Source organism: Cottoperca gobio, chromosome 10 (genome assembly GCF_900634415.1).
Source record: "Cottoperca gobio chromosome 10, fCotGob3.1, whole genome shotgun sequence".
NCBI lineage: Eukaryota > Metazoa > Chordata > Actinopteri > Perciformes > Bovichtidae > Cottoperca > Cottoperca gobio.
The window spans coordinates 20499086-20516713 of record NC_041364.1 but is presented as its reverse complement, the minus strand read 5'-3'; the positions used below and the strand labels follow the sequence as shown (position 1 = coordinate 20516713).

General features: G+C 38.4%; 1 protein-coding gene across 2 annotated transcripts; it reads right to left on the bottom strand.

Moving 5' to 3' along the window:
* Positions 1-5727: 5727 nt before the first annotated feature.
* pld7 (phospholipase D family, member 7) lies at positions 5728-17524 on the bottom strand. Of its 2 annotated transcripts, none has more exons than XM_029441004.1 (12): positions 17259-17524; positions 16632-16742; positions 13405-14317; positions 12998-13182; positions 12033-12207; positions 11829-11943; positions 11235-11362; positions 8415-8618; positions 7660-7799; positions 7361-7526; positions 7167-7266; positions 5728-6483 (listed from the first exon to the last, which is right to left on the bottom strand). In XM_029441004.1, exons 3-12 carry the CDS (start codon positions 13897-13899, stop codon positions 6281-6283), a joined length of 1911 nt encoding a protein of 636 aa, XP_029296864.1. In that variant the 5' UTR covers positions 13900-14317; positions 16632-16742; positions 17259-17524; the 3' UTR covers positions 5728-6280. The 2 variants fall into 2 exon arrangements, with proteins under 2 accessions (XP_029296864.1, XP_029296865.1); XM_029441005.1 differs by lacking the exon at positions 17259-17524 and adding an exon at positions 16952-17201.
* Between the last annotated feature and the right edge of the window lie 104 nt (positions 17525-17628).

Below are 17628 nucleotides of genomic sequence, written 5' to 3'. Positions count from 1 at the left end.
CAGAAGGTATATGTATATGTGGTGGAGATCTTAATGTAATAATGGACTATGATTTGGATACAACTAGTCGTAAAAGAATAAGGAAACCTATTACAAAGCTGGTGAAAAATACTTGGGAAGAGATGGGATTTTTTGATGTATGGAGGGACCTTAATCCGTAACAAAAAGATTTCAGCTATTACTCAGCAGTACACTCAGTATACTCGAGGATTGATTATTTTTTATGCAGAAGGAGAACAGGGATAAAATACAGGACTGTCAAATTGGAGTGGCTGACGTATCAGATCATTGTGCAATCTACTTAAAGATTAAACTAGGGTGCAGACGGAGAGACTCCATATGGAGATTGAACGTAGGCATATTGAATAACAAATCAAAGATGAAATACAGAATTACCTGAAGGAAAACAATAACGACAACACAGACCCAGCCATATTATGGGATGCATTAAAAGCAGTTATACGACGAAAATTGATTGCTATTACAAGTAAACTAAAAAAAGAAAAAGAAACTCAATATAAGAATCTCACAGCCGACCTGAAACAATTAGAACAAAAGCATAAAGAAATAAGTGACAGAAAAACACAACAACAAATTAAAGAGATGAGAAACCAAATCAACGACTGAGATAAAAGCAAGATATGTCAAACAAAATTATTATGAATCAGGCCCCAAAGCTGCAAAATTGTTGGCAAGACGATTACGAAAGCAACAGGCAGGAATCAGTCAACAAACTGCACGATCCTAAAACAAATCAGCCTAAATATGAACCCAAAGAAATGTAAAATATTTTCAGCGACTATTACAAAGAGCTTAACATGCAAACATCAACAACAAATCATATGGAAACTAAATCATTCCTAGACTCCTTAGATCTGCCCTCTATAGGCAAAGTACAAAATGAACGTATAACAGCAAAGATAACTATAGAAGAACAAACAAGGCTCCAGGCAGATGGATTCCCATCTGAGAGGTACAAAAACTAGAAAAAGCTTCTCCACTACTACTACTACTACTACTACTACTACTAGGTGCCTTTAATTGGGACTTGTCTGAGGAGAAAACTCCCCCCGCATGGAAAGAAGCAATAATCACAGTAATCCCCAAACCACTGAAGGATAAAGAATTTTGACAAAATTATAGACCAATATCAATTCTTAATGTCGATTACAAACTATATATACTTTCAAACAGGCTCCAAAAATAGTACCAGATTTAATAGAAAAAGACCAAACAGGTTTTGTTTCAGGACGACAGACGCGAGACAATATTAGAAGAACGTTACACATCATACATAGAATACAAAAAAACAAACCGCCAGCAGCGCAGATAAGCTTAGATGCAGAAAAGGCATTTGATCGGGTCAATTGGGAATTTTTATATCTAACATTAGAGAAATTTGGATTCAGTAATAAAACTATTCGATGCATTAAATCTATCTATAATAAACCAACAGCTAGAGTTAAAGTTAATGGCTTACTGTCAGACAGATCCAGTAAGCTCATTTATTAAACTAGTGCAACTTATAGAACAATTTGGTGATTATTCTGGTTACAAATTAAACGTATCTAAAACTCAAATTCTTATGTTTAACTGCTCTCCAAATCAAAAAAATATTTCAATCCTTGCCCGTGAATATACCACAGGTCCAGTTCCATAGTTGGGATAAACTAATATCAAGATTTATATGGGGGGGTAAAAGACCTAGGATAAGATATACCACACTCCAATTGCTTAAAGAAAAATGGGGACTGGCTCTCCCGAACCTAAAGGAATACTTTCATGCAGCACAACTACGTCCGCTCATTTACTGCTGCAACTCTGATTATATAGCTCGCTGGAAAGACATTGAAGTTTCAGGCTTCCGGTGGAATCGCAATGCATGCTGGTGTGGCAAGACTAGAAAAGTGATCACCAACTCCACAAGGGCCGCCATATTGGATTTCTTCTCTACGTGTTTACATTGTATTTAGCTTATTCTTCAAGCGTGTTTACATTGTATTTGGATAGTTTTTAGTGTGTAATCATCGCTCTTCTAGTTATGGGATTTGGACACCGACATTGTGTGGTGAAAAGATGTTCAAACAGTGGGAAAAAGTTGAATAAATGGGCAGAATCTCATTGTGAGCTTCACGATTGCAAAAATTGCGACTGCAAGCCCCCGTTCGAACTATTTCCATTTCCAACAGCACTAAAGAACAATGATAGAAGGCTAGCATGGACCAAAGCTGTAAAGAGACAGGATTACAATGGGAAGTCTTGGGAGCCCAAGAAATCTTCGTGGATTTGCAGTGAGCTCAACCTGCGGTATGTAGTCTATCTACTTGATTTATATATTGACAAATGTACTTTCTATATATTGAGTTTTATAATAATTAACAAACACAAGTTAGGTATATATTTATAATAGCTTATCCTGCAACACAACTGCAATAAGCACTTATGATATCACCAGTTTTCTTGACTGCGCAGATCCATGCCGAATGTGGCGTATGGGAAACTTTCTTTGAATGAGAACATTTTGCTTTCAAAAAACAATACTCAGAATCTGCGAGAGGATTGAAAGATATTTGTTTCAACCAGCCAGAGTCAAACAGTCTAAATGCTTTGCCTTCTTTGTATTCGTTCAAAGTTGGTTTATGAAACTCGACATCGTTCCCTGGGTGGTCAGACATTAAACATAATGTTATATCGCTGAGGTATATCGGCGGCCAAGAAGTCATGCTGTTGTTTTCATTGACCCAGCCATCCTGCAATGTCAAGGGATCAGGCTCTGAAACGCCACTCGGCATAACCAAAAGCTTAGTCTTTTCTTTTTCTGTGATTGAAAGTCTTTCGTTAGCTGTTGTTTGCTCCTCAATGCCCATCTCTGATGCAGCAAACACCCTGGCAATAAGCTCCAGTTTTGTTCCTGAAACCTTTAAATTCCACTTGCGGCAAAATACTTTCAAAGCTTCGACTTTCCACATCTGAACCTCATCATAAGAAAGGAGTTCAGAACTCATTGTAGAGTAGTAGGTTTGTTTACAACACGCTTGAAGAATAAGCTAAATACAATGTAAACAAGAAATCCAATATGGCGGCCCTTGTAGAGTTGGTGCTCACTTTTCTAGTCTTGCCACCCCAGCATGCATTGTGATTCCACCGGAAGCCCGAAACTCCGATTCCGTCTATTAGACTGGATAGCTTATGACAAAGGATTCAAAGCAGGTAGCTCTGACTGTAGATTCAAACAATGGACAGAAAAAGGTTTAACAGACGTACGCAGTTATCCATAAGGGAGAAATGAGAAGCTTTCAAGACTTGAAAAACAGTTTTGATCTAGAAAACCAAGACTTATTCAGATATATGCAAATGAGTGATTACTATACAAAAAGGGTTAGAAAAAAAGAAGAAAAAATACATCCTGTTGTAAAGATTATTGTACGAGTTTACCATGATACTATTTCCAAAGTTGTGTCAACCCTGTACTCTTGTTTGATGGAAGCTAATGGATTCAACAAGATCTCAGATGAGATGTGGCATGATATGTGGAAAATCCACCAGACCACACAGATGGAGAGAATTTGTTTGGAAAAACCAAATTCGTTATTTTATCACACCCAAAATCAGTAGTAAACAAAGAAACAATCAACAGCAATGCTGGAGACTGCATGAATATGGAATCTAACCACGCATGTTTTTTGGAGCTGCACGGAAATTCAACCGTTCTGGGACTGTACAGTCTGTTCTGTGTGAGGTGTGAGGTTATGGAATCCCACAAACCTGTCTTGTACTGTACCTGGGACATATGGAAGGATCTGTTCATGTAGGAGATCATTACCTGGTCACGATTCTCCTTGCCGCTGGAAAGAAGGCTATCACAAACAACGGCTGAACATTATTGGTGATATCCTAATAATGGAGAAACTCACATACAGATTAAAAGTTATGGAAGACAAATTTCTCAAAGGCTGGGGGAAATGGTTACATATCTAAAAAGGAGGCATAAAACACTAAGTATTATTTGATTATATTGTAGAATGTCCCCATTCAGGCACTGATCAATTTAAAATGTAATGTTTGTATGTTTGTAATTGTTATTTCTGGAAAAACAATAAAAGAAAGTATAAAAAATGATACTGAACAAATAATACTATATATATATATATATATATATATATATAGATATATATATATATAAAAATATAGATATAGAGTATAAATATAAATAGATATGATGTAGATATATATATATATATTTATATAGATATATATATATTTATATATATATATATATATATTTATATATAGATATATATATATATATATTTATATATATATATATATATATTTTTATATATATATATTTATATATATATATATATAAATATATATATATATATATATAAATATATATATATATATATATATATATATAAATATTATATATATATAAATATATATTTATATCTATATATAAATATATATTTATATATATATAAATAAATAAATAAATAAATATATATATATATATAAATAAATAAATATATATATAAATATATATTTATATATAATATATAAATATATATATATAAATATATATATTTTATAAATAAATAAATAAATAAATAAATAAATAAATATAATATATATAAATATAAATATATATATATATATATATATATATGTATGTATGTATGTATGTATGTATGTATGTATGTATGTATGTATGTATGTATGTATGTATGTATGTAATGGGGGGAGAAATGTACCGGTGAATATAAGTTCACCTGGGTGACTGTTGGGGAAGGATTCTTTACTACTGCCGCTGTATCGTTGTTGTTGGGAAGTAAACGTTTTGACTTGACAGCTTGTCTACCGTCTCCTCGTTTATATGCACGCCCACAATATAAAACTTCCTGATGGTTTTTTCCAAGCTTTTTAAACAAAGTTAGCTAACTAATAAAGGCCCTGTCACACAGTTCCGTATGACAGAAACATGCCGGCGTATATGAAAAGTAGCTCAACATTTGTCAGAGTCCAAATACGTCCAACTCTTCCACAGCGGTGTTGTAGCTGACGTATACATAACGAATACATAACAAATTATTATACGTATGTGAAACCTATTGATAGCGTATCACTTACTTATTTAAAACGTATCAGAGCGTCTGGACAACGGAGCTGGAAAAGTGCCATCTGGTTCACGTCATGCTGATGCTGGAGAACGGCTAACATGCTGAACACTAGCTGTACTGTAGAAACACGTTTAATAAGTAACTCCGTCGTTGCTGTTGAGTTTTTCAGATGTATGTTTTTTTGGCACTTTGAGCACCACAAGCAAAGTGCCATCTAGTGTCATTACATTTGAGAGAAAGCAGACATCTCTACGGCCGATTTCTCCAACCCTCGGCACCAACACTATCTAGATTGATAAACAGTACTGCAGGTAAGAGGAGAAATACTGTATGTATTTTTGATTTTCAGATTAACTTTACCTTTAAACCAATTACTATTCCAATATCAATCTCTCAAAGATTACAAACCAGGAAGGTTTTATTTATACTGAAACATCCGGTGAACAGCTCCGTTAGTCAGGAACATGTCCGCTCGTAACAGGAACAGCATGTCAAGCGTACAATAGATGACCCTGGTAATGAATAAAACTTATATTCAGTAATTATCAGAACAGTAAAACAGATGCCAGATGTACTTGTATCACAAAACAAAGCATGCTCACTCTTATTCAAGTAAGTGATTTACTGTAGTGGTACACATTCAAATTGGATTTCTTTGTGAACCAGTCAGTTACGAATTGAAAATGCAAAGTATTTTACAGGAATGTTTAACTAATAGAGCCGACATATGGCTTCACTACACACAAACATTAACAGCTGATAGCTCAAGCAGCGCAAACATGGCCATGGTGTCTGCAACTCTTTGGAAATGTTTATATCCTGAATGAGATTGTTGCAACTTGGCACACACATTTTAAGGGAAAATATACAGATTGCTCGAGGCATAAAAATAAATTGTACAAAGAGACTTTTCTTGCGCTTTAACTTATGTTAAGAAAACCGTCGGAACAATACAGTATAAAAAATAACACGCCTTGAAACGAAATATAAAAACGTAATTATATACAAAAAATAGGCAGCCAGCCAGGAAGCGGCAATATAATAAAGTGTGTTCATTCACACTACAGCAAGCAGATTCTTCTTAAGTCAAGTAAAGTTCAAGTAGCAGGAGCAGGCAAGAGGCTCATCTACAATGCAATGTGCTTTATTAAATAACAGTCTCAGTGTGGGCCGCGCGGGCAGACATCCGTATCATCCACAGAGAGAGAGCTGGCATACTCTGACGTCCAGTCTCTGAGGAACAGCTCCTCCGCCTGGCTCTGCAGAGTCTCTTGGCCTTTTTTAACCTCAGAGCCGGTCTGGTTCACCACCAAGCCCACTCCAGCTGTGCGAGTGAAGTAGTTCTCCGACCAGTTAGACGTCCCTGTGAACGGAAAACAGTCACATCTGTTAGCATGACATTCGCAGGACTTAATAAGACTAACATCGAACATTTTGGTGCGATTTAAACTCCACATGGGTTCCATTAAAGAAAAAAAAGATTTCAGAAATTTGAATCTTCTGGAGACAATTTGATCTGCATTGAAAACAGGTTAAACTAAACTACACAACACTGGCAAAAGTAAACATAATTATGCTTTGTTTGTTGTTTGAGTGATATATTCTAGCTAAAAAACGTATTTGCATTCCTTTTAATTACACTTTTAACCAGGCAATATCGTTTTAGTTTAGTAATAATAAAAGATATTGTTTTTGTTTAGTTAAGTTTACGACAATATTTATCACTGCTTATTTCCTTTTACAATAATATCCCTGCTCTGAACAAATCATTTTTAAGAAGAAATGATGTGTTTTGTATAAAATATTATCTGCAAAATTAGTAGCATCAGACAAATGTAGTAGAATAAAAAGAACAATATTTTCCTGACATGTAGTAGAGTAGAAAGATAAAGTAGCATAACATGAAAACACAAAACTGTACTAAGTAAAGTGCATTACATTGTAAATGTACTTTGTTATATTCACCTGTGAGCCTGTCACAGTGGGTATTACATTGTTTTAATGATCAGAGTAGTTATTAAAATGCAGTAAGTGGTAATATTGTACCTATATAGACCACTCTGTCTGTAACCATGTACTTGGCATGATTGACTCGTGCAAAGGGGATCTTCATCTGCTCTGCTGTTGAAGGCACGGTGAAGATTTTCTGCACAGAAACAAAACAACATGAATTTAGGACACATCAACGTCCTGTAAAGGGAGGTGGTCATTGTGCAGGAGGATAAAATCTCCCAACGCACCACGTCAATGTCGCACTTCAGTTGAGGCCTGTTGAGCAGCAGCAGGGACTGCAGGAAGGTGAACATGGAGGCAGGGGAGTGCTTCCAGCAGCTGACCAGGAGTCTGACCTGTACAGCTCTGGTGCAGGCTGCAGCACGCAGCGCCGAGTCGATGGCCGGCCAGAACCTGAGAGAGGGAGACCAACGCACATTGTGAATCCTTCAGCAGGGAAAGCTGTCAAGAGATACCGTCAATATCAAAATATCTGCAATGCTAGAGGGCGAACGGGAGAGTCTGGGTTTGTTGAGTGTCTGGTCACCTGAGTGGCTTTGTGAACTGAGACAGAGGAAGGTAGTCCATGACAGAGATGTGAATGAATTTCTGAGCGTCTGCGATGACAGACAGGATGGTGGAGAGATCGTCTGAGCGGCCGCGCGCTGAGATCTGCGAAGGGGCACTCTGCAGGAAACGGATAGAACACAGGAGGTGAAAATCATGGGAGCAGCTGGAGACAAATGAATACACGTCATTGCCATATGATGATCTAAATGCTGTCTCATATCCTCTTCCACTCTGACAAGAATGCAATTCCAATGAAATGCACAATACATGGTTTTCTGCCACTTGGGGGTCTTTCATTCTAAACAATAACAAAAGAAGGAGTTTGCTGGTGTGGGATCTTGGGAGTTTGTCATTATAGTCAGCTTCTGCTGGTAAGAATTCCTTCATTGTTCACCATTCAGGAGGTTTTTACCAGGAGCCGAATTCTCCACAGAGGTCTCCTCCTCTCCAAAACAACAGACCAGGGAATTAAAACCAGTGAAAAACACAGAGTAAAGAAGTTCCTCTGACGCTGTTCGGCTGCTGCTAATGTTTGCTCAGCTTGTTTCTCTGATAAGTTAAGATCCAGACTTCTGATGACTTAAAATCCTTCAACAGGTTAAAATATAATATAATATATAATATATTTAAAGACGTGTAAGTATGTAAAAAAAACAAGAATCCAAAAGTCTCATTTAAAAAAAAGCTGATTTTTTAAAAAGCATTTCTCTTGAAGGAAGCTTCTGAACTTACAGACAAGTAGACTTGAGCAGGCACTCCATTGAACTTCAGGCGCAGGGGATTCTGGGAGCTGGACAGGGCGGAGAATCGAGCGGGCCAGTACGGGGGCAGGGAGCCGTTGTTCGCACCGCCAATGCTCCAGTACACCCCGAAGATCCGGGAGGCGTCCTGAGCCAGGCAGCTGCAGTCCTCCACTGACAGGCCGACCTCCTTCACCTGGTTAACAGAAAGCACACAGTCGTACTTGTGTTAGTTACAGAATGTAACACATCCTGTGAATTAATGAATTTCCTGACTACAAGCTAGCCCAATTACTTTCACTTGTAGCTTAAAATATGTTCCAAAAGAGAGAGATAGATAGAGATATATATATATATATATATATATATATATATATATATATATATATATATATATATATATATATATATATATATATATATATATATATATATATATATATATATATATATATATATATATATATATATATATATATATATATATATATATATATATATATATATGTGTGTATATATATGTATATATATATATACATATACATATACATATATATATACATACAGTATATCTCAAAAGTGAGTACACCCTTTAGATTTTTGCAAATATTCTGTTATATCCTTTCAGGGGATAACATTATCCTACTGAAACTTTGATATAACTTAAAGTAGTCAGTGTGCTGCTTGAATAACAGTATAGATTTATTGTCCTTTGAAAATTACTCAGTACACAGCTGTTAATGTCTAAACAGCTGGCAACAAAAGTGAGTACACCCCATAGTGAACATGTCTAAATTGTGCCCAAAGTGTCAATATTTTGTGTGACCACCATTGTTATCTAGCACTGCTTTAACCCTCCTGGGCATGGAATTCACCAGAGCTGCACAGGTTGCTTCTGGAATCTTCTTCCACTCCTCCACGACGACATCACGGAGCGCACGGATGTTGGACACCTTGCACTCCTCCACCTTCCTCTTGAGGATGCCCCACATGTGCTCAATTGGGTTTAGGTCTGGAGACATACTTGGCCAGTCCATCACCTTAACCTTCAGCTTCTTCAGCAAGGCCGTTGTCATCTTGGAGGTGTGTTTAGGGTCATTATCATGTTGGAAAACTGCCCTACGGCCCAGTTTCCGAAGAGAGGGGATCATGCTCTGCTGCAGGATGTCACAGTATATATTGGAATTCATGTGTCCCTCAATGAAATGCAGCTCCCCAGTGCCGGCAGCACTCATGCAGCCCCAGACCATGATGCTGCCACCACCATGCTTGACTGTAGGCAAAACACATTTGTCTTGGTACTCCTCACCAGGGTGCCGCCACACACGCCGGACACCATCTGACCCAAACAGGTTTATTTTGGTCTCATCAGACCACAGGACATGGTTCCAGTAACTCATGTTCTTGGATTCATTGTCTTCAGCAAACTGTTTGCGGGCTTTCTTATGCATCGGTTTCAGAAGGGGCTTCTGTCTGGGGCGACCGCCATACAAACCGATTTGATGCAGTGTGCGGCGTATGGTCTGGGCACTGACAGGCTGACATCCCACTTCTGCAACCTCTGCAGCAATGCTGGAAGCACTCGCACGTCTATTTTTGGAAACCAACCTCTGGATATGACGCTGAGCACGTGGACTCAACTTCTTTGGTCGACCCTGGCGAGGCCTGTTCCGAGTGGAACCTGTCCTGGAAAACCGCTGTATGATCTTAGCCACTGTGCTGCAACTCATTTTCATGGTGTTGGCAATCTTCTTATAGCCAAGGCCATCTTTGTGAAGCGCAATAATCCTTTTTTTCAGCCGCTCAGAGAGTTCCTTGCCATGAGGTGCCATGTTGTCCAGCATTCAGAGAGAATTGTGCCCAAAACACCAAATTTAACAGCCCTGCTTATCATTTACACCTGAATCCTTGTAACACTAACGAGTCACATGACACCAGGGCGGGAAAACAACATCATTGGGCACAATTAGGACATGTTCACTATGGGGTGTACTCACTTTTGTTGCCAGCTGTTTAGACATTAACAGCTGTGTACTGAGTAATTTTCAAAGGACAATAAATCTATACTGTTATTCAAGCAGCACACTGACTACTTTAAGTTATATCAAAGTTTCAGTAGGATAATGTTATCCCCTGAAAGGATATAACAGAATATTTGCAAAAATCTAAAGGGTGTACTCACTTTTGAGATATACTGTATACATATATATATATATATATATATATATATATATATATATATATATATATATATATATATATATATATATATATATATATATATATTTGGGCTTCTACATTAAACATCCACAAATCCAAAAATATATATTGTTTGCTGAGTACTGAGTGTAGCTGCTAGAATGACAAAGACATGGCTTAAAGCCACGCACCCCATTAGTGGAGGAATGGTATTATATGATATAAGAAATCTTTGCAATGGAAAGACTCAGCTTCTCCATGAGGCTTCAGGAAATTCAATTTGGGAGAAGTGGAAAATGTACATCTAAGCGGAACAGACTTACTTTGTTTATTTTTTATTATCTCAAATAAAAAAACATCCTATGGCCTATTTTAGTGTCTTACGATGTAAAAAGATAAAAAGATGGCTCATTCTGCAAAAGTATCTAACTTAAGATAACAGAGAAAAAAAGTGTAAAAAGACAAAACATCTTTTAGAAAATGTACAAATAGGAGCCTTACTGCTCAGTTACTTTCGTCTGTTTAGTCTGTATACAATAGCTTTTGACCTGGGAGTCAGGCTCATGCCATTAACTGGTTGGGACATGTCCAGTAATGCAGATACATGATTTACCTCACTTAGGGAGCGCCAGTCCATGTTAGCACTTCCCAAGTAGAAGTGCTTCTGATCCACCACCCACAGCTTGGTGTGAACGATGCCTCCAGTTACAGCGCTGAGATCAACCTCTCTCACTTCTGCACCTGAAGACGAACATCACACCATCAGAAATCACTGCAGTTAGAACCCGAGTACTTTGTTGGATAATTGTTAGTTGTGATGAGATGCTGTTTTCTGTCTGCAGCCTCACTTAATGACTAAATGTATTTTTGTCTTTCAAACAATATGTTGATAAAGTTTTTTCAACGTTTTATAAAAAAACTAAAACTCATTGTGTCCAAATATCCAGTATTATAATAATACAAACATACCGTACATGATATATAAATACATATTAAACAATATTTAGATGATAAAAAATTAAACCTAAAATTATCTTTTTTTACATTACATTAATGGTGAAATAATAATAACAATATCAATAACAACAATTACAAAATGATGTGTGTTTTGATACAAATGACGTTGCCTAGTTCATCTTTGCTTTGTGGTGCACACAACAGCCGAGAGGCCACACAAAGAGCTCCGTGTTGTCCGGCGATGATGTACCTGTTGCAGCCAATTCTGCCGTATCTTGAGTCGAGGTCTGGGGGGCGTTGACGGCAATCTGGAGTTTCACACCTTTAGATTCAAGTTGTTTAAGTTGCTCAAAGACCATTCTTCCCTGCAAAATATGTGGAAATGATATCACACACACGTGAGAGGTTCAAAAGATTACTGCGACATCCCTGTAGGGCATGACACGGAACTAACCTGAGAGTCAGAGGAGACCGCGTAGTCGCTGCCTCGTAGAGTGAAGTAGAAAGCAGCGATATTGACCGAGCTGTTGGCCTTGTCCAGCAGATGCAGCCAGCTGTCTGCGATGCTCCGTCTGGACGTAGGAGAAGACGGGTAGAGACCCACAGGGATGCTCTCCACCAGCTGCACTCTGATCAAGGCAGAGAGATCATCTTAAACTACAAGAGCTGTTCAACTTCAAGTTTATACAGGTTTATAATGAATTAGTAGAGCTTTCAAGACATTTCTTTAGCTGCACAAATTTAAGCTTTAAAACCAGAAAATGGACATAAAGTGTGGTGTGGAAGCTCCAAGATGCAAAAGATTCTGGACATTTTTTACTATTTTCTGACATTTTATAGACAAAACGATTATATAATAATCATTACTTGCGGCCCTGCAGTGAAACAGGTTGGAGCATTTCCTTTTTGCTAAGACGATGTTTGTAAGTTACTTTTTTTATGAGGTGAAATATTTTTTTGTCAGGATAATTCTTCGAAGTGTTTGTTGTTGTAATGTTTCACCTGTTCTTAAAAAAGGTGCAATGTGTAATTCTGAGCCACCTGCTCCAAGCCTGTCAGTCAGTTCATTAGCAGACGGCTGAAACTCTGAGAGTTAAATAACACTGCTAGAATTTAAACTTAACACATTAAAACAATGAACTAACATTATCAACAGAGTGTGAAGCAGTAATAGTGAGTCACTGTAGACACTGTGCCCTCAGACCAGAGGGAGAAGACGTACAGCTGCCTGACTCAGGGCTGCACGTCTTGATAGTTTGCTTTGGTTTAATCTATCTAACCTCTCAGAGATTCTGTAGTGTGATGCAAGGTTTTTAAATTTAAATTTCACAAATTCTTACTTTTGTCACAGGCTATGGCACATAAGAACTAAACTCTCCCGTTAGGGAAAGATTAACACTTTTGTTTGTCGTGTCTTACCGACAATCAGTGCTGCAAGGCTCTGGTACCAGAAAGCCCTCCAGCCAGTGCAGCTCCATCTGAGCTGTGAGCTGAGCCACAGACATGGGGAGCCCGTAGTGCCAAACATGCTGGCCAAACCCCCCGAGAAGCAGCAAGGTGGTGGGCAGGAAGCAGAAGAGGGCAAAACTGGAGCGTCCTGAACTCTACAAAACAAGACAAGCTACATTTTAACTTGTGAACAAATGTGTTAAGTTACCATCGCAGCTTTGACACGAGGCTGGGAAACAGCTGAGGATTGTGTTGCACACCAAAGCTGTTACTGTAGGGTGTGGTGACATTCCTTTCCGTGTGACTGAGGCCACCAAGACAACAGTGTGACTGATATGAGTGGAATAGATCAGGCCAAGCAGAATAACAACACTCACCTTAGTCGACTTGCTTGGTTGAGCTTCGGCAGGCTTCTCTGGTGCTGCAGGAGATGTCGACGCTTGATGTAAAAACTCAGACTGGGTTATAAGAGGTTCATGGTGCTCCTTCCCCTCCCCTGAATCCTCAGGGCCCTCAGACTTTTCTTCTGCAAAATCATCCTCACATTCAACATCCGATGAAGATCTACTGTCCTTAAATTCGAGCGAGTTTGTCGGCCCCGTCTCCCACGGTGGCTGTTCGTCCATGATAGCCTCCTCTTGGCTGACTTCAGTTGTGTGAAGTTTGTGTACCTCTTCGGTATCTCCAGAGTCAGAGAAGGTAATGCTGTCTTTAACCTCCGCGTCGTACTTCTTTAGGCTGATGGTGCCCTCGTCTGGGAGATGAGATTTGGGGGCATCCTGTACGCCGTCAGCTTCTGTTTCAAACGTTTGGCTCTCATCTTGCTCCGTGTCTTGCTGTGGTCTGAGGGCAGGCCTGGGGCTCGCAATCATAGAAGAGTATTGCACAGGCTCATACAAACTCTTCGGTGCAGTAATTAGGGGACTAGGTGCTGCAGCGGTGGCTTGTTCCGTGCTGCTGAACAGAGAAGGGGATTCAAAGCCAATTTTGGGGCCGTGGATCGTCGGCAGGGGGAGCGCTGTTTCTCTGACATCGGGCGGTTGGGACTTCAATGCTTCCACGCTCCCAGCTTTCTCGGAAGGCTGAGCTTCGTGGACGGGGGGGGTCTTTTTTGGGAACAGGCAGCTCCGTGGTCTGGTTTACGCTGGTTGGTCGTTTTTGGAAAGTGGGGATTCGGGAGACGGGTTTCCCACCTTTGCGGTTCATGTCTTCTTTCTCCTCAAGCTCTTTACTCGCAGCCTTGTCGTCAGCCCGCAGACGTTCCAGCACAACACTACAATACTTTAGCTCCTGAGGAAGACAGCACTTCATTAGAAAAAACATCTTGTGTGCAGCTAAAGAAATCCATCTCCTCTCACACATATACGTTTAACCCAGTGACTTTAAACTCGTGACAACACGCTTAGTTTCACACAACACCTGAAAGACCTTTTCAAAAAGCTAGCAGCATACCTTTTTACCAACAATGCTATACGTCTGTATATTACTTCGAGAGGGTTCTGCAGCAATGACTACAAAAGCCCCACCTATTCAAACAAGCTCTGCTGTCGGATGCACCTCGTCAGGGCCACATTTGTTTATGAACAGGACATGTTGCGTGTTGACAGGGCAACAACATGTGTTTACTTTATATTCACATTGCTTTGCTTCAAACTCAGTTCACATTGCTACTTTTACACTGATATCCCGTGGCAACCATCTTTCCAAAATAGTTACTATTTTTCTTTCCTGTTTTTTTATTTTATAGAAATCCATTTTTTTAATGTTCTTTTCTAATTATAACATAACTTTCCAGGGAATACAGTACCATATCGGCAAATAATTGAAAAACAAAAAGGAAAAATAAAAAGGTTATTTACTTCCATGAAATACGCATGAAGAGGAAAACAAACCAGCAACAAATATTTGCAGGGGAGAGTAACAACAGTACTCATGTTCTACCATCAACAGCTTGGCCTGTATATTTATATTTAGAAATGAAGGTGTTGATGAAATGCCATCAACAGTAATGTTGTTATTGGGTAAAGTAACAATGCCAGATATACTTGAGCTGCAACGTGATGAGCATATAATGCCAGATTAATTACAGCACTATGCTAATGTTGGGAGATCGTACTTTCTATATAAAATCTTCAACTCGTCATCTGTGGCTGTTGCATTCATTTGCATTTACAAGATGTTTTAGTTGTCATTTAAACAATGACATGTAACTCCATTTCCAAACAGTCTTTAATTTACTAATATAATATAATCTAATGATTCAACTGAATGTCTGCCACCAGTTTTAATAAGTGACTATTTAGTTTTTCTCAAATGTTTGTATTTTGTACTTGTTTTTAAGTCTTATTGTCAAATGACAAAGACGATATTTGTACATGTCACAGTAATAAAAGCCCAGGTAAAAATGATTGATATTCCTTTGAGCCGCTTCAGTTTCAGTGTCCTTGTGTGGTTCATGCTGGCTTTCTGAGACATCACAACAGAGCAGAGCCATCGTTAACGTTATCAGTAACACCTGAAAGAGTCAAAAATATCCACTGCGAAAAAAATAATCTATTCTATCCTGAGGTTGATATTTAAGGCAAATATCAACATCAGCCAATAGTCTGTCTTTCAAAAATACAATTTGATTTGATTTGATCATTGATCCTTCAAATGACATTTTTTAAAATAATTATGCCCCTGATATGTACTAAATGGGAGATTTAGTAGTTGAAAATAAATATGAAATATAACAAACAATGTCATTTGAACAGTTTTACATTACAACATAAATGGCATAATACTGTAGGCCTACAGTATTTACTGCAATTTCACTGATACTGATACATCTGCAGTGCACTAATGTCTGCTCTGAACTACATGTGATTAAACTTACTGAAGCAAAGCTCTTTCTGACATTTGCTTTTGAAAGTGTTATACATAAATATGTAAAATTAAATCCTGACAGACATTTTGGCCTATGGATTTTCATGACCAAACATTCTGTGAAGTTATGGTGTATAAATAATAAAGTGAGTAAAAACAAAAGTTCCCCTTTTGGATAGAATTGAAAAGACAAAACAAATATCCATGTAGTGTTTATTTATTTGCAATATTGCAGAACTCTTGGCTTGTATAAAGAGGTTTTATTTTAATTTTATAGTTATATATACATATTTCGGTAATAATCCTGGCTATATTATATCTTTATTTGTCCAGCTTTGTTGTTCCTGTTCCTAGCTGTTATGCCAATTTCTGTGCAAGTACATTGACTGCGATGCAAAAAAAGAGTGAAATTCCTTGTAATTTTACAAATATTTGTCACAAAAGGTGAATCTAATGTTGATTTTAATATTAATCTCAAAACTACAAAAAGCATTGGTTGCGCTCCCCTGATTATATGTAAATACCTAACTCATAGTGTAAATATATATCAGCTTTCCTACTTTACAACAGGCTAAATGAGATTAAGACATGTCCGCAGTATCCTGCCACTATTTCCTGTTGATGAATACATGCTGCAGCACAGACTAGCTTTGCTATGCTTTTACGGCCTATTCAAAACATCTAAGAGCAAGGGGTGTGTTTGTTTGGGTTTTCTGTGAGGTGAATTATAGACTACCGTTACATGAGCCTCCTCAGCAGTTTCCTCTTCCAGCTCAGCAGGGAGACTTTGATGTGTCTCCTCCATCATGAGGCTGTGGACAGTCTCAGCGTCTGACTCATCGGATTCCTGATGGGACAAGACCGGTTTTATATATATATACACACACACACACACACTGAAACAGAGCATATTCCACAATGGAAGATTTACAGACATATGCACCGATAGCATCTCAATCAACAAAAGTAAAAAGAAAAGAAAAGGGGAATGTAATAGAACCAACGTAAATCATCCTCCTCACATAGAATCATAGTTTCCATTGAGCCAGAACTCACCATGATGCAGTAAATTGTGGTTGTGCGCAGGGGTTCACACTCACGGTGCAGTTATTAGCTCTTAACAGTTATGCTAACCGGCTAAGCAAATATTACATACGTTAAAGTGGTAACAGAAGTAAATATACGACAGTTTAAGGCAGACTGCTTTCTATATTATCCTTCCTTCAGTGTTTCTCTCGGGTTATGCCAGCTAACGTTGCAGCTGCCGTTGACGTTAGCGAGCGAGCTACGTGGCCGACTGTGAAGTTTTCAGCAGCAAGGGGAGGAAGAGGAGGCGGAAAAGCTGAGTAATAAAAATACCCACCTCGTACGTAGTGCTCCCGTGCGGGCGGGTCGACGTTCTCGTCGTTGACGGGGTTGTGTCCAGGGACTCTTCCTCACTCTCCACTATCTCTCTGGCCTCACTGGGGGCCGTGGATTTTCTGGACCGCAGTATCATCGGCATCTTGGACCACTTTAATAATGCAGCACTTTCGTGACACAAGAGTAACGGACTGAACGTAATGAGCAGTCACGTCTGTTGATGAGACCCACTCTGGTACTCTGTTGTCTTGTTATACTAAATATATGTTGCATTAAACAACTACTAGTGCTATCAAAACACCTTTCTCATTGACCTGTAAACACACTTACAGTTTATTCAGATTTGAATGCGCCGTCCTTCTTGTGATAAG

Coding starts and splice junctions, on each gene's coding strand:
- pld7 (XM_029441004.1), bottom strand. CDS start 13,899: ATGATTGCGAGCCCCAGGCCTGCCCTCAGACCACAGCAAGACACGGAG. Junction 11,363..11,828: donor GGCAGAATTGGCTGCAACAG/GTACATCATCGC, acceptor GTTCGTCTTCAG/GTGCAGAAGTGAGAGAGGTT. Junction 7,800..8,414: donor CTGCTCAAGTCTACTTGTCT/GTAAGTTCAGAA, acceptor CGTTTCCTGCAG/AGTGCCCCTTCGCAGATCTC.